We start from the raw sequence: 21,722 nt of genomic DNA on the forward strand, positions 1-21,722 counted from the left end.
TAAGCCCCGCCCATCAGCCAATTCCCTGTCCTGTCTTCTGGCCCCGCCCCCTAATCAGCCCGTCTCTTTGGCTCCGCCCACATGTAGGCCCCATCCTACCCTGTAGCCCCGCCCTCCCCACCGTCTTGGCCAATCCCCCCCCGTCCAGTAGTCCCGCCCCTCCTAGTGGCCACGCCCCCACCATATTGAGCCCCGCCCCCTACTGGGCGCCCTCTCTAGCCCCGCCCCCATGGCCCCGCCCCCGCCGCTCCTCGGCCCCAGCGGCCCGGCTCCCTTCCTTCCCTTCTCCCGTCCACCGCCCGAATCCGCTCCGAACCGGTTCAATCCGGGCCCAGCGGCGGACGGGCGACTTCCGGGTCCGCACTCACCGGCCCGGGCTCCGCTTCCGCCTCCGTCCCCGTCCGCGGCCTCCTCTGTGGCCGCCGCTCCGTCCGCCTGCGACGCTGCCCGCCGGGCGCCCGGATCCCGGTGACGCACTTCCGCCTCCGGGCGCGCGAGAAAAGTTCCGCACGGTCAGCGCCGCGGTTCCGGGCGCGCGAGAAAAGTAACGCTGGATAAGGGAAGCACTTCCGCCTCCGGGCGCGCCAGAAAACTCCCGCCGCTTCCCCACCGCGGTTTTGGGCGCGCGAGAAAAGTTCCGGGGTCTGAGGAAAGCGGTCCCGCCTCCGGGTGCGCGAATAAAGTTCCGCACAGTCAAAGCCCCGGTTCCGGGAGCGCGAAAATAGTACCGGCGGCCTAGGACCTCGGTTCCGCTTCCGGGTGCGCGAAAAAAAATTCCGCCAGCCGTGGGACGCGCGAGAAACGTTCCGCGGGCCGACTGACGCGCTTCTGCACTCGCTAAAAAAAAATTGGGCTTGCGAGAAAAGTTCCGCGGGCCGAGGAAAGCGCTTCCACTTCAGGACGCGCGAAAAAAGATCGGCGGAACAAAGGACTCGCGGAAAAAGGACCGCGCCGGACGAACTACTCGGTTGCGCTTCCGGGCTCGCGAAAAATGTACCGTGAGACGACCGGAACGGTTTGGGGCGCGCGACAAAAGTTCCGCAGGCCGGACGTCCGGTTCTGTCCGGACCCGCGGAAAAAAATCCGTCCGCCTCGGGGTCGCCGCGCCGGCGCCTCCGCCAGCGATGTTAACGGAGCAACGGGGGCGCCCGTGCCGTTCGGGTCCGCTTCCGCCGGATGTTCCCCTTCCGCTGAGGACCTGGCGCTTTGGTTCCGGGGCGCTGGCGGGGTGAATCGGGGTCCAGCAAAGACCGCGGGACTCGCGCCCTCTGACCCGGAAGCGCTATTCCTACGGCTGCTGCCCGGCTCTCACCGGAGTCCCCGCCTGTACGGCACCGGCCGGGGAACGGAGCTCGCGGGACCCGCGCCCTCTGACCCGGAAGCGCTCTTGCGGACGGGACTTTTAGGTTCAGGGCTGCCGGGTCTTCACCGAACTGCTCGCCTGTACGGCGGCTCCCAAGGGAGGGGCTGGAAACGCGCGCTCTGCCCCGTACGGAACTTCCCTGATAGGGGGCCGCCATGTTTTCACCGTAATCCCCGGCTGTACGGCGGCCGCCAAGGGATCGGGAACCGCGGCCTCCGCTCCGTACGGAAGCTTCCCCCGATGGGGGCCGCCATGTTTTCCTCTGCAGCCGCCCTGAGCGCGTTCGTCCGTACGGAAGCTACGTCTGCGAACCGGAGTTCCCGTATGGGGGCCGCCATGTTTTCACCGCAGTCCCCGGCTGTACGGCATAATTCCAAGCGTGGGATCGGGAACCGCAGCCTCCGCTCCGTACGGAAGTTCTCTGATGGATGCCGCCATGTTTTCCTCCGCAGCCGCCCTGAGTGCGTTCGTCCGTACGGAAGCGTCCGCGCGGGCACCGGAAGTGCCGTGTAGCCGGGGCCATGGCGCTGACCCCGGTGCTGCGGCGGCTCCACGGGCGGCGGGTGGTGCTGGCGAGCGCATCCCCGAGGAGGCGGGACATCCTGGGCTACACGGTGACCACTTCCGGGTCGTCCGCGATCGGAACCGGGGCAGGGGGCGGGGACGGGCGCGAGCGGGGGCTTGGCCGGGACTCTGACCCTCTGACCTCTCACCCCTCACCCTTCACCTCTGACCCGCAGGGCCTCCGGTTCGAGGTCGTGCCCTCCCGGTTCCCGGAGACCCTTGACCCCGCGACCTTCGCGACCCCGCACGCGTACGCCCGCGAGAACGCGCGGCGGAAGGCGCTGGAGGTGGCGCTGCGCCTGCGCGAGGTGAGCGGCGGCGGCGGCGGCGGCGGCGGCGGCGGCCATTGGCCCGCGCGGCTGTCCGTCAACCCCGGGCCCCGCCCACTGACGTCATCCTCCTCTTTACTCTCCCCCGCCCCTCGCAGAAAGACCAGCGGACCCCGGATGTCGTCATCGGCGCCGACACCGTGGTGGTGAGGACGGAGGCCCCGCCCCCTCGCGGCGACCACGCCCCCAGGGCTGACCACGCCCCCTAGCGGAGACCACGCCCCTCATGGTGACTCCGCCCCTCGCGCTGACCACGCCCCCTCCCCCCCCCCTAGGCCGTGGCCGGGCTGATCCTGGAGAAACCGCGGGACAAGGAGGACGCCATGCGGATGCTGCGCCGGTGGGCGGGGCCTGGTGATGGGGGCGGGGCCTGGGGATGTAGGGGCGGGGCCTGGGGGCGGGGGGCGGAGCCTGGGGACGGAGGGGCGGGGCCTGGGGATGGAGGGGGCGGGGCTTGGGGATGGGGCGGGGCCTGGGACGGAGGGGGCGGGGACTGGGGATGGGGGGGCGGGGACTGGGGCTGGAGAAGGCGGGGCCTGGGGAGAGGGGGCGGGGCCTGGGGATGGAGGGGGCGGGGCTTGGGGATGGGGCGGGGCCTGGGACGGAGGGGGCGGGGACTGGGGATGGGGGGGCGGGGACTGGGGCTGGAGAAGGCGGCGCCTGGGGCGGAGGGGCGTGGCCTGGGACGGAGGGTCCGGGGATCTGGAGACCTAGTGGGCAGGGGCTGGTGCAGAGGGGGTGGGGCTTGGGGATGGAGAAGGCAGGGCCTGTAGAATAGTAGGGGCGGGGCCTGGTGATGGTGGGCGGGGCCTAGGGAGGGGCGGGGCTTGTGGAGAGGGCGGGGCCTTTGGGAGGGGAGGGGCCTAGTGTTTAGGGGCGTGGTCTGGGTTTTTTATGATTTGTCAGGGGGTTGTTAGGTGTGGGCCTGACCCCCGTGTGACCCCAGTCTGACCTGTGTGTGACCCCAGTCTGACCCCCGTGTGACCCCAGTCTGACCCCCGTGTGACCCCAGTCTGACCTGTGTGTGACCCCAGTCTGACCTCTGTGTGACCCCAGTCTGACCTCTGTGTGATCCCAGTCTGACCTCCGAGTGACCCCAGTCTGACCTCTGTGTGATCCCAGTCTGACCCCCACGTGACCCCAGTCTGACCTCTGTGTGACCCCAGTCTGACCTGTGTGACCCCAGTCTGACCCCCGTGTGACCCCTGTCTGACCCCCGTTTGACCCCCGTGTGACCCCGCAGGCTGAGCGGGCGCGAGCACAGCGTCATCACGGCCGTGGCCATCGTCCTCTTCCCGCCGACGCCGCCCTCCGACCCCGACGACCCCCGCGACCCCGGGGCCCCGCCCCCCGACCCGGAAGTGACCTCATTCCACGAGGAGACGCGGGTGACCTTCTCGGCGCTGACGGACGAGCTGCTGCGCGACTATGTGGACAGCGGGGAGCCCATGTGAGCGCGGGGGGCGGGGCCCGCGGTGATGTCATCGCGCGAGGGGCGGAGCCTGTGATGTCACGGTTAGGGGGCGGTGCCCCGCGATGTCATCATAGCAAAAAAACGGGGCACCGAACTCCTACACACCCTGCAAAGCCCCACGCTCCCCGCCCATTCCCCTCCCCTGGGAGAGTGGGCGTGTCCCAGGAGTGGGTGGGGCCTGCGGTGATGTCATCGCGTGAGGGGCGGGGCCTGTGATGTCACCCCACGAATGGGCGGGGCCCCGTGACGTCGTAGCAGGAAAAAAACGGGACACCGAACTCCTACGCAACCCGCGAAGCCCCACGCTCCCCACCCATTTTTCCCCCGGGAAAGTGGGCGTGTCCCGGGGACGTGGGCGTGTCCCTGACGCGGCCCCGCCCCCAACCCCGCCCCCCGCGCAGGGACAAGGCCGGCGGGTACGCGCTGCAGGCGCTGGGCGCGATGCTGGTGGAGCGCGCGGAGGGCGACTTCCTGGGCGCCGTGGGATTCCCGCTGAACCGCTTCTGCCGCGAGCTGCAGGGCATGCTGGGGGCGACCCCCGACCCCGCTGCGACCCCCGACCCCGCGGCGACGTCGTCCTCGGCATCGCCGTGACCCCACCGCAACCTGCGACCCCGGGGTCGCCGCCGCCGCCGATAAGGACTCGAGAGCGAGCGGTCTCCCGTTCGGTGACCCCTGACCTCTGACCCCTGACCCCTGACCCCTGACCCCTGACCTGAAAATAAATCCTTGGGTCGCAGAATCGTCGTCGTCGTTCCCGGTTCTTGTTTCTTCATTCGCTCGCTCGCTCGTGTGTTTATTGTTAATTTAGTTTTTTATTAATTTATTTGTTATTAATTTATCCCTAATTTATTAATTTAGTTATTGTTAATTTACTATTAATTATGAATTTATCCATAGTTTATTAATTTAGTTGTCATGAATTTATTTACTTCTATTATTAATTTATTACTGATTTATTAAGTCACTTATTATTTATTTGTTTATTAATAGTTAAATGCTGCTTTATTAATTTATTTATTACGAACTTATTTGTTATTCATTCATAACTGATTTATTATTTTACTCATAGATTTATTTGTTATTAATCACTAATTTATTGATTTACTTATGAATTTGTTATTAATTTATTACTAATCAATTAATTTACTTATAATGAATTTATTATTAATTTATCTCTAATTCTTTAATTTGCTTATTATGAATTTTTTCGATTTTAATTTATCCCTAATTTATTAATTCAGTTATTATGAATTTATTTGTATTCACTATTAATTTATTACTAATTTTTATATTTTCTTACGATGGATTTATTTGTTATTAATTTATTATCGATTTCTTGATTTACTCATGGACTTAATTTTTATGAATTCATCGCTAATTTATTAAATTACTTATTATGAAATTATTTATCATTATTTGAATTCATTGGTTATCAATCTGTTACTAATTTATTAGTTTCGTTATTATGAATTTATTTTTTTATGAATTTATTAATAATCTATTAATTTTCCTGTGATGAATTTTATTATTAATTTGTCACCAATTTATTGATTTATTTATATTATTTTATTACTAATTTGTTGATTTAGTTTTTGTGAAATTATTTATTTTAATTTATTTATCACGAATTTATCTGATTATCGTGAATTTATTTATTTTTGTTTATTATTAATTTATTGCTAATTTATTAGTTTACTAAGCACCGAGCACCCGGGGTACTGAGCACCGAGCACTGAGCTCCAATTCGTAAGCACGGAGTACTGAGCACTGAGCACCTGGGGTACTGAGCACCGAGCACCCAGGGTACTGAGCACCAAGCACTGAGCACCGAGCACTGAGTACTGAGCACCGGGTACTGAGCACCGATCCGTAAGCACTGAGTACTGAGCACCGAGCACCCAGGGTACTGAGCACCGAGCACCGATCCATAAGCACTGAGCACTGAACACCGGGAACCCGGGGTACTGAGCACCGAGCACTGAGCACCAATCTGTAAGCACGGAGTCCTTAGCACCAGGGGTACTGAGCACCGAGCACCCAGGGTCCTGAGCACTGAGCTCCGATCCGTAAGCACTGAGTCCTAAGCACCAGGCACCTGGGGTACTGAGCACTGAGCATCGAGCACTGAACACCGAGCACCCAGGGCACCGAGCACTGAGCACCCGGGGTACTGAGCACTGAGCAACCAGGGTACTGAGCACCGAGCACTGATCCCCGATCCGTAAGCACTGAGTCCTAAGCACCGGGCACCAGGGTACTGAGCAGTGAGCACCCGGGGTACTGAGCACTAAGCACTGAGCTCCGATCCGTAAGCACTGAGTCCTAAGCACCAGGCACCCGGGGTACTGAGCACCTAGGGTACTGAGCACTGAGCACCCGGGGTACTGAGCACCGAGCACCCAGGGTACTGAGCACCAAGCACTGAGCCCCGATCCGTAAGCACTGAGTACTGAGCACTGAGCTCTGATCTGTAAGCACTGAGTCCTAAGCACCAGGCACCCGGGGTACTGAGCACCAAGCACTGAGCACCCAGGGGTACTGAGCACCGATCCGTAAGCACTGAGAACTGAGCACCCAGGGGTACTGAGCACCGATCCGTAAGGACTGAGTACTGACCACCGAGCACCCTGGGCACTGAGCACTGAGCACCCAGGGTACTGAGCACCAAGCACTGAGCCCCGATCCGTAAGCACTGAGTACTGAGCACCCAGAGGTACCGAGCACTGAACACCCGGGGTACTGAGCACCGAGCACTGGGTACCGAGCACTGAGCCCCGATCCGTAAGCACTGAGTCCTAAGCACTGAGCACCCAGGGGTACTGAGCACCGATCTGTAAGCACTGAGTCCTAAGCACCAGGCACCCGGGGTACTGAGCACTGAGCACCCGGGGTACTGAGCTCCGAGCACTGAGCTCCGATCCATAAGCACTGAGTACTGAGCACTGAGCACCCAGGGTACTGAGCACCGAGCACTGAGCCCTGATCCGTAAGTACTGAGTACTGAGCACCGAGCACTGAGCTCCGATCCGTAAGCACTGAGTCCTAAGCATTGAGCACCCAGGGGTACTGAGCACCGATCCGTAAGCACTGAGAACTGAGCACCCAGGTTACTGAGCACCGAGCACCTAGGGTACTGTGCACCGAGCACTGAACACCAATCCATAAGCACTGAGTCCTGAGCACTGAGCTCCGATCCATAAGCACTGAGTCCTAAGCACCTGGTCAGTAAGCACTGAGTACTGATCACCCAGGGGTACTGAGCACCGAGCACTGAGCTGAGCACCGAGCACTAAGCACCGATCTGTAAGCACTGCGTCCTAAGCACCGAGCACCCAGGGTACTGAGCACCGATCTGTAAGCACTGAGTACTAAGCACCCAGGGGTACCAAGCACCGAGCACTGAGTACTGAGCACCGACCCGTAAGCACTGAGTCCTAAGCACTGAGCACCCAGGGGTACTGAGCACCGATCTGTAAGCACTGAGTACTAAGCACCCAGGGGTACCGAGCACCGAGCACCCAGGGTACTGAGCACCGAGCACCGGGTACCGAGCACTGAGCACTGAACACCAATCCGTAAGCACTGAGTACTGAGCACCCAGGGGTACTGAGCTCCTAGCACCCAGTACTGAGCCCCGAGCACTGAGCTCTGATCTGTAAGCACTGAGTCCTAAGCACCGGGCACCCGGGGTACTGAGCACCTAGGGTACTGAGCACTGAGCACTCAGGTTACTGAGCACTGAGCACTGAGCTCCGATCCGTAAGCACTGAGTACTGGGTGAGCACCGAGCACCCGGGTCAGTAAGCACTGAATACTGAGCACTGAGCACCCGGGGTACTGAGCACCGATACGTAAGCACTGAGTACTAAGCACCGAACAACCAGGGTACTGAGCACCGAGCACTGAGCTCCAATATGTAAGCACTGAGTCCTAAGCACCAGGCACCCGGGGTACTGAGCACCTAGGGTACTGACCACTGAGCACTCAGGTTACTGAGCACTGAGCACTGAGCTCCGATCCGTAAGCACTGAGTACTAAGCACTGGGCACCCGGGGTACCGAGCACCGAGCACCTAGGGTGCCGAGCACTGAACACCCGGGGTACTGAGCACCGAGCACCGGGTACCGAGCACTGAGCCCCGATCCGTAAGCACTGAGTCCTAAGCACCCAGGGGTACCGAGCACCGAGCACCCAGTCCTGAGCTCCGAACGGGGGTAGAAATTAAATCTGTGATGAAATAACGATAATTAGTAATAAATAATCATGATGTTATAAAATTAAATTTATCATAATAATAAATAATAAAAGAATTAATTATAATGTAAAATTTAAATCTGTAAAAATAAAAAATAATTATATTAAAATATTAAATTTATAATGATAATAATCGAAGGAACCATTGTGTAAAAATTAAATTCGTAATAATAAAAGAATTAATTATGTAAAATTTAAATTTGTAAAAATAAATAAGAAGTAATCATGTTATAAAAATTAAATTTGTAATAAAATAATGATAATTAATAATAAAAAGAAATAACTATGTCATAAAAATTAACCTTGTAATGATAAAATAATTAATTATGTAGAATTTAAATTTATAAAAATAAAAAAAATATTAAAAAATTAAATTTATAATAATGACAACAGAAGGAACCATTGTATAAAAATTAAATTCATAGTAATAAAAATTAATTATGTAAAATTTAAATTTGTAAAAATAGAAAAATAATTATATTAAAATATTAAATTTATAATAATCATAATCGAATAAACCATTGTGTAAAAATTAAATCCGTGATCATCGCCCTGATCAAGTCCACAGTTCAAATCACCAAAATAAAACGATATAAAACTAATCATAAACGAATTATTAATTAAAATGATATAAAAAAATTAGTTTCCAGGACCCCCACGCGCAATGGGCTGAGGTCAGTTTTTTTTAAATATAAATTTATTTATTCAATCGAATGAAATATATTTATTAATTAAAAAGTATATTTATTTATTCAACCAAATGTTGACTACTATATTTATATTATAATTTATTATGAAATTATTTACTTATTTTGAATTTATTACGGATTTTTTAATTTATTTTCTGTCTCATATTTATTTTTTATCTTAAAAAATATATTTATTTATTGAGTCAAATGTTGACTATTATATTTATATTTATATTATTTATTACGAATTTAATCATTGCGAATTTATTACTATTTTTTATTTATTTTCTGTTTCATATTTATTTTTTATTTTCCTTTTATTTCTCTGTTTTACTCATTTCTTACTCTATTTTATCTTGTTTATTCATTTATTTTATTATTTTATTTTATTTATTATCGTTTCCTCCTCACGCCCATGTGGTCGCCGGGACTCGAACTCGGGACCCCGGGAAGAGCGGGCCGAGGCAATTAAAACTTTAATTTAATTTTAATTTAATGTAATTAGAATTTTAATTTCGTTTTGATGCAATTAGAACTTTAGTAATTTTTATTTAACGTAATTAGAATTTTAATTTGATCTTAATTCAATTAGAACTTTAATTTTATTTAATTTAATTTTAATTTAATGTAATTAGAATTTTAATTTAATTTTATTTAATGAAATTAGAAATTTAATTTTAATTCAACGTAATTAGAATTTTAATTTGATTTCCTTGTATTTAGAACCTTAATTTGATTTTTGTTTAATGTAATTAGAACTTTAACCTAATTTGATCTTAATATAGTTAAAATTTTAGTTTTAATTTAGTTTGATTTTAACCTAATTCAACTCTTATTTTTATTTTACCTCAATTAAAGTTAATTAAAACCCATTTTAAAAAAGTTTTGAAATCAAAGTTAAAAACGCTCCAAGGTCCCTTAATTGCATACGATTTTAATGTGAGTTCGGTGAGATGAGTTTATTTTAATTTAATTAAAATACAAGTATTTTGATATCATGAGCATTTCCATTTCATTTCTTTTGAGGTAAAATTAATTAAAATCTTGATTTAATTAAGTTTTAATGAACACGAATTAAGATTTTAATTGAGTTCAAATGAATTCATTTTAATTTTAGTTTAACGAAGACGAACTTATTATTTTAATTTATATTTTATTTTATATTTATATTTTAATTTATGTTTATTTTTTAATTATTAAAATTAAATATTTATTATTTAATTTATATTTACATATTTTGATTTATATTTATTATTTTAATTTAATTAAAATCCATTTAATTTAATGAATTTAACTTAATTAAAATGAGTTTCTTTTAACTTTAACAAAAATGAATTGATTTTAATTTCGTCGGATTTATTAAATTCATTTAAATCATTAAATTTGATTTATTGAATTCGTTTAAATCATTTTAGTTTTAATATAATCATCATTAAATTAAAGTTTTAAAATTAATAACAGTCACGTTTTCATTTTATTTCTTTTTAGGGAAAACTAATTAAAATGTTGATTTCATTAACTTTTGATCAACACGAATTAAGATTTTGATTTAATTTAGATTTTGATTTAATTAAGATTTTAATTTAATTTAGATTTTGATTTAATTTAGATTTTGATTTAATTAAGATTTTAATTCAATTTAGATTTTAATTTAATTTAGATTTTAATTTAATTTAGATTTTGATTTAATTTAGATTTTGATTTAATTAAGATTTTAATTCAATTTAGATTTTAATTTAATTTAGATTTTAATTTAATTTAGATTTTAATTTAATTTATATTTTAATTTAATTTAGATTTTAATTTAAGTTAGATTTTAATTTAATTTATATTTTAATTTAATTTAGATTTTAATTTAATTTAATTAAAATAAATTTATTTTCATTTCAATAATCGGTAAAATTCGTTTTTTTAAATATTTTACTTTCTAATATTCATTTTATTATTTTTTTTCTTGGCTGGGTGCTGGGTGCTGGGTGACCCGGGTGCTGCGCTCAGTGTTTCTCAGACGAATTTTCATTGGGTCGCGTTCGCGGCCAGCCTGGGCGACGGGAGACTCGGTGCTCGGTGCTTGGTGCTTGGTGCTTAGTACCCTGGGTGCTCACTGCTTGGTGCTCAGTACACTGGATGCTCAGTGGTTGGTGCTTGGTGCTTGGTGCTCAGTGCTCGGTGCTTGGTGCTTTTTGCTTGGTGCTCAGTGCTTGGTGCTTGGTGCAGTGCTTGGTGCTCGGTGCTCAGTGCTCGGTGCTTGGTGCTCGGTGCTCGGTGCTCAGTGCTTGGTGCTCAGTGCTCGGTGCTCGGTGCTTGGTGCTCAGTGCTTGGTGCTCATTGCTCAGTGCTTGGTGCTAGGTGCTTGGTACTTAGTGCTTGGTGCAGTGTCTGGTGCTTGGTGCTCAGTGCTTGCGGCTTGGTGCTCGGCGCTCAGTGCTTAGTGCTTATTAATTGGTGCTTGGTACTCAGTACCCCAGGTGCTCAGTGCTCGGTGCCCTGGGTGCTTGGTGCTCAGTGCTTGGTGCAGTGCTTGGTGCTCGGTGCTCGGCGCTCGGTGCTTGGTGCTCAGTGCTTGGTGCTTGGTACTCAGTGCTTGGTGCTCGGTGCTCAGTGCTTGGTGCTCGGTGCTTGGTGCTCAGTGCTTGGTGCTTGGTGCTTAGTGCTTGGTGCAGTGCCTGGTGCTTGGTGCTCAGTGCTCAGTGCTTGGTGCTCAGTGCTTGGTGCTCTGTGCTCAGTGCTTGGTGCTTGGTGCTCAGTACTCAGTGCTCGGTGCTTGGTGCTCGGTGCTTGGTGCTCAGTACACTGGATGCTCAGTGCTTGGTGCTCAGTGCTCAGTGCTTGGTGCTCGGTGCTCGGTACTCAGTGCTTGGTGCTTGGTGCTCAGTACTTGGGGTGCTGGGTGCTCAGTGCTTAGTGCTCAGTGCTTAGTGCTTGGTGCTCAGTGCTTGGGGCTCGGTGCTTGGTGCTCAGTGCTCGGTGCTCAGTGCTTGGTACTCGGTGCTTGGTGCTCAGTGCTCGGTGCTTGGTGCTCAGTGCTCAGTGCTCAGTGCTTGGTGCTCGGTGCTCGGTACTCAGTAGCCCAGGTGCTCAGTGCTCAGTGCTTGGTGCTTGGTTCTCAGTGCTTGGTGCTCAGTGCTCGGTGCTTGGTGCTTGGTGCTTACGGCTCGGTGCTCGGTGCTCGGTGCTCAGTGCTCGGTGCTTGGTGCTCAGTGCTCAGTGATTGGTGCTCAGTGCTTGGTGCTCAGTGCTTGGTGCTCAATGCTCAGTGTTTGGTGCTCGGTGCTCAGTGCTTGGTGCTTAGTGCTTAGTGCTCAGTGCTCAATGCTTGGTGCTTGGTGCTTGGTGCTCAATGCTCTGTGCTTGGTGCTTAGTGCTTGGTGCTCAGTGCTCAATGTTCGGTGCTCGGTGCTCAGTGCTTGGTGCTCAGTGCTCAATGTTCGGTGCTCGGTACTCAGTGCTCAGTGCTTGGTACTCAGTGCTCAGTGCTTGGTACTCAGTGCTTGGTGCTCAGTGCTTGGTACTCAGTGCTCGGTGCTCAGTGCTCGGTGCTTGGTGCTCAGTGCTCGGTGCTTGGTGCTCAGTGCTTGGTGCTTGGTGCTCAGTACTTGGGGTGCTGGGTGCTCAGTGCTTAGTGCTCAGTGCTTAGTGCTTGGTGCTCAGTGCTTGGGGCTCGGTGCTTGGTGCTCAGTGCTCGGTGCTCAGTGCTTGGTACTCGGTGCTTGGTGCTCAGTGCTCGGTGCTTGGTGCTCAGTGCTCAGTGCTCAGTGCTTGGTGCTCGGTGCTCGGTACTCAGTAGCCCAGGTGCTCAGTGCTCAGTGCTTGGTGCTTGGTTCTCAGTGCTTGGTGCTCAGTGCTCGGTGCTTGGTGCTTGGTGCTTACGGCTCGGTGCTCGGTGCTTGGTGCTCAGTGCTCGATGCTTGGTGCTCAGTGCTCAGTGATTGGTGCTCAGTGCTTGGTGCTCAGTGCTTGGTGCTCAATGCTCAGTGTTTGGTGCTCGGTGCTCAGTGCTTGGTGCTTAGTGCTTAGTGCTCAGTGCTCAATGCTTGGTGCTTGGTGCTTGGTGCTCAATGCTCTGTGCTTGGTGCTTAGTGCTTGGTGCTCAGTGCTCAATGTTCGGTGCTCGGTGCTCAGTGCTTGGTGCTCAGTGCTCAATGTTCGGTGCTCGGTACTCAGTGCTCAGTGCTTGGTACTCAGTGCTCAGTGCTTGGTACTCAGTGCTTGGTGCTCAGTGCTTGGTACTCAGTGCTCGGTGCTCAGTGCTCGGTGCTTGGTGCTCAGTGCTCGGTGCTTGGTGCTCAGTGCTTGGTGCTTGGTGCTCAGTACTTGGGGTGCTGGGTGCTCAGTGCTTAGTGCTCAGTGCTTAGTGCTTGGTGCTCAGTGCTTGGGGCTCGGTGCTTGGTGCTCAGTGCTCGGTGCTCAGTGCTTGGTACTCGGTGCTTGGTGCTCAGTGCTCGGTGCTTGGTGCTCAGTGCTCAGTGCTCGGTACTCAGTGCTTGGTGCTTGGTGCTCAGTGCTTGGGGTGCTGGGTGCTCAGTGCTTAGTGCTCAGTGCTTAGTGCTTGGTGCTCAGTGCTTGGTGCTCGGTGCTCAGTGATTGTTGCTCAGTGCTTGGTGCTCAGTGCTTGGTGCTCAGTGCTCAGTGCTTGGTGCTCAGTGCTCGGTGCTTGGTGCTTGGTGCTTGGTACTCAGTGCTTGGTGCTCAGTACTCGGGGTGCTGGGTGCTCAGTTTCCCTGACTTTCCCCATCTCCTTTCCGTTATGTTCTCAAGGGGATGGAGCACTCAGCACCCAGCACCCAAATCACCCACCATGACGGACTCAGTACCGAGATCACCAAGCACCGAGATCACCCAGCAACCAGATCACCCAGCATCCAGCACCCTGATCACCAAGCCTGAAGGACTCAGCACCCAGATCACCTAGCACTCAGATCACCCAGCCCTGAGGACTCAGCACTCAGATCACCGAGAACTCAGGATTCCACATCCAGCATCCATATCACTCGGCACCTTGATAACTCAGCACCCAGGAGGACTCAGCATGTGGGTGCTGTACTGAGTTCTCCCGGGTGCTGTGCTGAGGAGTCCTCCCTGGTGCTGTGCTGAGTCCTCCTGGGTGTTGCGCTGAGTCACACTGTAGACCCTGTAGTGTAGACACTGTAGTGTAGACACTGTAGACACTGTAGACACTGTAGTGTAGACACTGTAGACACTGTAGTGTAGACACTGTAGTGTAGACACTGTAGACACTGTAGTGTAGACACTGTAGTGTAGACACTGTAGACACTGTAGTGTAGACACTGTAGACACTGTAGTGTAGACACTGTAGTGTAGACACTGTAGTGTAGACACTGTAGACACTGTAGACACTGTAGACACTGTAGTGTAGACACTGTAGTGTAGACACTGTAGTGTAGACACTGTAGACACTGTAGACACTGTAGTGTAGACACTGTAGTGTAGACACTGTAGACACTGTAGACACTGTAGTGTAGACACTGTAGTGTAGACACTGTAGACACTGTAGTGTAGACACTGTAGTGTAGACACTGTAGTGTAGACACTGTAGTGTAGACACTGTAGACACTGTAGTGTAGACACTGTAGTGTAGACACTGTAGACACTGTAGACACTGTAGTGTAGACACTGTAGACACTGTAGACACTGTAGTGTAGACACTGTAGTGTAGACACTGTAGACACTGTAGTGTAGACACTGTAGTGTAGACACTGTAGTGTAGACACTGTAGTGTAGACACTGTAGACACTGTAGTGTAGACACTGTAGTGTAGACACTGTAGACACTGTAGACACTGTAGTGTAGACACTGTAGACACTGTAGACACTGTAGACACTGTAGACACTGTAGTGTAGACACTGTAGACACTGTAGTGTAGACACTGTAGTGTAGACACTGTAGACACTGTAGTGTAGACACTGTAGACACTGTAGACACTGTAGACACTGTAGTGTAGACACTGTAGACACTGTAGTGTAGACACTGTAGTGTAGACACTGTAGACACTGTAGTGTAGACACTGTAGTGTAGACACTGTAGTGTAGACACTGTAGACACTGTAGACACTGTAGTGTAGACACTGTAGACACTGTAGACACTGTAGTGTAGACACTGTAGTGTAGACACTGTAGACAAACGAGAAAGGTAGGAAGCCATGTTGCCGCCAGGAGCGAAGCCACTTCCGCCAGGAGTGAAGCCACTTCCTCCGGCACTTCCGCCAGTACTTCCTCCACTTCCGCCAGGAGCGAAGCCACTTCCTCCGGCACTTCCGCCAGTACTTCGTCCACTTCCGCCAGCAGGGAAGCCACTTCCTCCGGCACTTCCGCCAGTACTTCCGCCAGGAGTGAAGCCACTTCCTCCGGCACTTATTTATGGTGTATACAATATTCTAATTGTATATTTATTTATTATGTAAACAATATTCGAGGGACGCGGGTTCGAGTCCTGACACGGCTCCGGGTGTGAGATAGGTCACGCGTGTGTGTGAAATAAGTCCCACGCATGCTGTGAGATAGGTCACGGTGCTGTGTGAGGTCACGCGTGTGTGCGAAATAGGTCACGTGTGTGCGAAATAGGTCACGTGAGTGTGAAATAGGTCACGCGTGTGTGAAAAAGGTCACGCGTGTGTGTGAAATAGGTCACGCATGTGTGCAAAATAGGTCACGTGTGTGTGAAATAGGTCACGCGTGTGTGAGATAGGTCACGTGTGTGCGAAATAGGTCATGCATGTGTGAAATAGGTCACGCGTGTGTGAAATAGGTCACGTGTGTGAGAAAGGTCACGCGTGTGTGCGAAATAGGTCACGCGTGTGTGTGAAATAGGTCACGTGTGTGTGAAATAGGTCACGCGTGTGTGAAATAAGTCACGTGTGTGTGAAATAGGTCACGCGTGTGAGAAAGGTCACGCGTGTGTGCGAAATAGGTCACGTGTGTGCGAAATAGGTCACGCGTGTGTGCGAAATAGGTCACGTGTGTGCGAAATAGGTCACGTGTGTGTGTGAAATAGGTCACGTGTGTGAAATAGGTCACGTGTGTGAGAAAGGTCACGCGTGTGTGTGAAATAGGTCACGCTACTGTGTGAGATAGGTCCCTCGTGGTGTGACAAAGTTCACACTAGTGTGAGATAGGTCACGTGTGTCATGTGAAATAGGTCACGCTACTGTGTGAGATAGGTCCCTCGTGGTGTGAAAAAGCTCACACTAGTGTGAGATAGGTCACGTGTGTGTGAGATAGGTCACGCTACTGTGTGAGATAGGTCCCTCGTGGTGTGAAAAAGCTCACACTAGTGTGAGATAGGTCACGTGTGTGTGAGATAGGTCACGCTACTGTGTGAGATAGGTCCCTCGTGGTGTGAAAAAGTTCACACTAGTGTGAGATAGGTCCCTCGTGGTGTGAAAAAGTTCACGCTAGTGTGAGATAGGTCACGCGTGTCATGTGAAATAGGTCCCGCGTCCCTGTAAGTACCACCTCTAGGGCTGCAGTTATAGACTGAAGTTTAAGAAGCAGTGATGAAGGTTCTGGGGAGGGAAGAGCTGGAGTGTTTCCCGAGTCTCTGGGGCCAGCGTTTCCTCTTTCTGTCCTTCATATTCCTTCATATTTTTTTAAAAAAGACTTTATTTATTATTTATTTATTTATTTATTATGTAAACAATATTCTAATTTTACATTTATTTATGGTGTATACAATATTCTGATTTTATATTAATTTATCATGTATACGATATTCTAATTTTTATATTTATTTATTATGTATACAATATTCTGTGTGTATGTCTGCAGGCCTGAAGAGGGCGCCAAACCTCATTACAGATGGTTGTGAGCCACCATGGGGTGGCCGGGACTCGAACCCAGGACCTTTGGAAGAGCAGGCAATGCTCTAACCACTGAGCCATCTCTCCAGCCCCGTAATTTGAGTTTTAATACTGTTCCTTTTACATGTGTGAGTGCCGTTGTATTATGGGTATAAATGACAAGGATTGAGACTTCATCTACACAGATAAAACTGTTATATATTTTATATATATATATAGTGTCATTGTATATAGTGTACTTGTTTTATATATATTTATTTTATATATATATATATAGTGTCATTGTATAGAGTGTACTTGTTTTATATATATTTATTTTATATATATATAGTGTACTTGTTTTATATATATTTATTTTATATATATATATATATATAGTGTCATTGTATATAGTGTACTTGTTTTATATATATTTATTTTATATATATATAGTGTACTTGTTTTATATATATTTATTTTATATATATATATATAGTGTACTTGTTTTATATATATTTATTTTATATATATATATATAGTGTACTTGTTTTATATATATTTATTTTATATATATATATAGTGTCATTGTATATAGTGTCCTTGTTTTATATATATTTATATATATATATATTTTTTTTTGGCTCCTTCTATTTCCTCACCACTTCACGATCTATTTACATTGTTCCCTTGGTCTTATTTGGAGCGTTTTTAACTTTGACTTTAAAACTTTTTAAAATGGGTTTTTTAATTAACTTTAATTGAGGTAAAATAAAAATAAGAGTTGAATTACGTTGAATTAGGTTAAAATCAAACTAAATTAAAACTCAAGTTTTAATTATGTTAAGATCAAATTAGGTTTGGTTATGTTGTGTCTTGAATTCAGGGAAGACTTTAATTTCTTTTATTAATTTAATAATATTTTATTAATAATATTTTATTAATATTAATTTAATTTCTTTTATTTCTTCTATGACCCAGGCGGGGTTTAGTAGTTGACGGTTCAGTTTCCATGAGTTTGTCTGCTCTCTGGTGTTATAGTTGTTGTTATACTCTTAACTTTTATCCATGTTGATCTGATAAGGCTCATGTGCTTGCCAATTTTTTTAAATATTTATTTACTTATTAATTATTTACTTATTAATTATTTACTTATTAATTATTTACTTATTAATTATGTATACAGTATTCTGTCTGTGTGTGAGTCTCCAGGCCAGAAGAGGGCGCCAGACCCCATTACAGATGGTTCTGAGCCACCATGGGGTTTGCCAGGACTCGAACTCAGGACCTTTGGAAGAGCAGGCAATGTTTTTAACCACTAAGCCATCTAAACAGCCCCGTCCCTTTTTTCTTAATTTTTTTTTTTTGATTTTTGAGACAGGGTTTCCCTGTAGCTTTTGTTTCCTGTCCTGGAAGTAGCTGTTCTATACCAGGCCTGACTCTAACTCACAGAGATCCTCCTGCCTCCGCAAAAATTTTTTTGTGGCAGATTAGCTTTACTTTGTTATCAAGTGTGCGGTCAATTTTCTAGAAGTTTCTGTAGATGCTGAGGGTATATTTTTTAATATTTGGCTTGATCTACAGGTGTCAAGTCCATTTATTTAATTATGTCGATTATTTCTCTTATTTCCTTTGCTGCTCTTAATATTCTTTCTTCATACTGTATCATTTGTGTTTTACGATGTGGTGAGGGTTTCTCTTTTCAGTCTATTTTGTTTTCCTTATGCTTCTGTGCCTTAATAGGAATATTATTTTTTTATGTTTTACTTCCGCCAGGAGGGAAGCCACTTCCTCCGGCACTTCCGCCAGTACTTTGCCCACTTCCGCCAGGAGCGAAGCCACTTCCTCCGGCACTTCCGCCAGTACTTCCGCCAGGAGCGAAGCCACTTCCTCCGCCACTTCCGCCAGTACTTCCGCCAGCAGCGAAGCCACTTCCCCCGGCACTTCCGCCAGTACTTCCGCCAGGAGTGAAGCCACTTCCTCCGGCACTTCCGCCAGTACTTCGCCCACTTCCGCCAGGAGCTAAGCCACTTCCTCCGGCACCTCCGCCAGTACTTCGTCCACTTCCGCCAGGAGCGAAGCCACTTCCTCCGGCACTTCCGCCAGTACTTCGTCCACTTCCGCCAGGAGCGAAGCCACTCCCTCCGGCACTTCCGCCAGTACTTCGTCCACTTCCGCCAGGAGCGAAGCCACTTCCTCCGGCACTTCCGCCAGTACTTCGTCCACTTCCGCCAGGAGCGAAGCCACTTCCTCCGGCACTTCCGCCAGTACTTCCTCCAGTTCAGTCTTCAACTCTATCCATTACCGGTTTGATTCGCTTCTCCTTGGTTTCCTTTCCTAGGTGATCTTTGGATTTTTCATTTCTTCAAAGTTGTTGTTATTCTTCTCTTCCGTTTGCTTACAGTTGTTTTTCACATTCTGTGTGATGGACCCTATCTCTTTTCTAATTTAATTTTAAGGTCTATTTTTTTGCTCAGTGGTTAGAGCATTGCCTGCTCTTCCAGAGGTCCTGGGTTCGAGTCCCGGCCACCCCATGGTGGCTCACAACCATCTGTAATGGGGTCTGGTGCCCTCTTCTGGCCTGCAGGCATACACACAGACAGAATATTGTATACATAATAAATAAATAAATATAAAAAAAAGAAAATGTGGTCATGGAGGTCACCCACCTTTTATTTTGTGTCCACCGCAGATGGAAGCGACAGGGAAGCTCCTTGGGCCTGACACAGGGGTACCGTGCACATAGTACCCCAGCTGGAGCAGGGGATTTTGTGTTACCTTGAGGATTCCCATCATTTTTACTTCAGCCAGTGCACAGTTTGGTTAGAAAACCCATTTCCTCGGTTGCATTCTTTTTGGGAAAATTTTCCTTAGATTTGGGAATTAGGAAAGCATTGAAATTCCTAAGATTTACCAGGATTAAGCATTAAATGCCTTTCCATGTTTTCTACAAGAATGAACTAAAATCGTGGGCTCCAGATTTCAGGTCACAGAATTTGACTTGAATGTCAGGATTATTTATTAATTAGTTAGTAAAATTTAAATAATTAAATTTTAGCAAATGTGAGAACGATATTGACTTACACACAAGTAGTCTAATACTGCTGGTGTATGAATTTCCTGCTTTGTAAATCATAGGTAGCACTGAGCAACGAGCACCAAGCACTGAGCACCAAGCACCAAACACTGAGCACCAAGCACCAATTAATAAGCACTAAGCACTGAGCACCAAACACTGAGCACCAAGCACCAATTAATAAGCACTAAGCACTGAGCACCGAGCACCAAGCACCAAGCACTGAGCACCAAGCACTGAGCACCGAGCACCAAGCACTGAGCACTGAGCACTAAGCACTGAGCACCAAGCACTGAGCACCGAGCACCAAGCACCAAGCACTGAGCACCAAGCACTGAGCACCGAGCACCAAGCACTGAGCACTGAGCACTAAGCACTGAGCACCAAGCACCGAGCACTGAGCACCAAGCACCGAGCACTGAGCACCAAGCACTGAGCACCAAGCCTTAAGCACTGAGCACTGACTACTGAGCACCAAGCACCGACCTCCAAGCACCGAGCAATGAGCACCTAGCACCAAGCACTCTCCATAGTGGAAAACTTCAAAGCTTCTAATTTAAAAGGAGGAGGAGAAACTCACGCTCACCCCATAAGCAACTGAGGGCCCCAGGAAGAACAGATTTTTAGAAAGGCAAAGGTGTTGGAGGAAGTGTCTAGGTCGGAAGTTCTCAAATAAAATAAAATAAAATAAAATAAAATAAAATAAAATAAAAATTGTGATTCCTTTGGAAGTTGGACAACTCTTTTGCAGGGGTTTTCTTAGTGTCTACGACCACTGGAAAACACAAATAATTTACTTACGACTCATAACACGAGCAAAATCAGCTATGAAGTAGCCATGGAAATAATTTTATGGTTGGGAGTCAACACCGCATGAGGAACTGTATTAAAGGGCCACAGCATTAGGAAAGTTGGGAACCACTCATCGATGTCCTAGATGATAACCAGGGTTTGTTTTCAAAGCCACTAGGGGAAGTAAAAACCTTACGTATGCTTTCATAACCTGTCTACCAGGGACTGTTTCAGCTGGACCAGGGTGAGGCTCGGATGTGCTGACGGAACAAGATCACCTAATTTATAATATATATATAATATTTATAATATATATTATATATAAATATATATAATTATATATATATAATCATATATATAATTATATATATAAATAATATTTATAATATATATATAATATATATAATATATATATTATATAAATATATATAATTATATATATAATTATATATATATAATTATATATATAAATAATATTTATAATATATATATAATATTTATAATATATATATTATATAAATATATATAATTATATATATATATAATTATATATAATTATATATATAAATAATATTTATAATATATATAATATTTATAATATATATATTATATAAATATATATAATTATATATATAAATAATATTTATAATATATATAATATTTATAATATATATATTATATAAATATATATAATTATATATAATTATATATATAATTATATATATAAATAATTTTATAATATATATATATATATATATATATATAACTTCTTAACTAACTAGAGAAGGAACAAGATCACCTGATTTATAATATATATATATAATATAATTATATATAAATATATATATAACTTCTTAACTAACTACAGAATGATGAGAAACCAATACCTCGTAAGCTCAGCGTGCAGACAACCGTATGTGCACATGCACACCTTGGAAGTGTGAAGCTCTATTCTGTGTACACCTTGACTCAGAACTTTCCAAATTATAGAAGTGGTCTCCATGTTTCCGGTAGGAACATTATGGAGGGAAAGGGGGGACAGGGAAGGAAGGAGATGGACATAGAAAATCTGCGCATTTTCTTTTTACCTTGTTTTTTTTATCTTTAAGAAGACTTTACCACTGACTTAATATCTCCCTGTCTTAAGAAACAACGATCTTCTCTTGCTAAGGTTATTTTTACATAGTCTTCTATTACACATTTTGAGTCAGGACATTCATCAAGTTTTCATCAACAATAAAAATGGCAAAAAAAAATAAAAAAAAAATAAAAATAAAAAAAAATAAAAATGGCAAAAAAAAAATAAAAAAAAAATAAAAATAAAAAAAAAATAAAAATGGCAAAAAAAATAAAAAAAAAAATAAAAATAAAAAAAAAATAAAAATG

At 46.5% G+C, this 21,722-nt stretch overlaps 1 protein-coding gene across 2 annotated transcripts; it reads left to right on the top strand.

Moving 5' to 3' along the window:
• The first annotated feature begins 1,833 nt into the window (after positions 1-1,833).
• On the top strand, positions 1,834-4,416 carry LOC142840974 (putative bifunctional dTTP/UTP pyrophosphatase/methyltransferase protein). Of its 2 annotated transcripts, XM_075957653.1 has the most exons (6): positions 1,841-1,977; positions 2,104-2,235; positions 2,355-2,402; positions 2,532-2,596; positions 3,500-3,706; positions 4,132-4,416. In XM_075957653.1, the coding sequence occupies exons 1-6, from the start codon at positions 1,885-1,887 to the stop codon at positions 4,322-4,324; spliced, it is 738 nt and encodes a 245-aa protein (XP_075813768.1). In that variant the 5' UTR covers positions 1,841-1,884; the 3' UTR covers positions 4,325-4,416. The 2 variants fall into 2 exon arrangements, with proteins under 2 accessions (XP_075813769.1, XP_075813768.1); XM_075957654.1 differs by lacking the exon at positions 2,355-2,402 and having other exon boundaries at positions 1,834-1,977.
• Positions 4,417-21,722: the final 17,306 nt, after the last annotated feature.

This window comes from Microtus pennsylvanicus, chromosome X, assembly GCF_037038515.1.
Source record: "Microtus pennsylvanicus isolate mMicPen1 chromosome X, mMicPen1.hap1, whole genome shotgun sequence".
Lineage (NCBI taxonomy): Eukaryota > Metazoa > Chordata > Mammalia > Rodentia > Cricetidae > Microtus > Microtus pennsylvanicus.

Coding starts and splice junctions, on each gene's coding strand:
- LOC142840974 (XM_075957653.1), top strand. CDS start 1,885: ATGGCGCTGACCCCGGTGCTGCGGCGGCTCCACGGGCGGCGGGTGGTG. Junction 1,978..2,103: donor GGGACATCCTGGGCTACACG/GTGACCACTTCC, acceptor TCTGACCCGCAG/GGCCTCCGGTTCGAGGTCGT. Junction 2,597..3,499: donor GCCATGCGGATGCTGCGCCG/GTGGGCGGGGCC, acceptor GTGACCCCGCAG/GCTGAGCGGGCGCGAGCACA.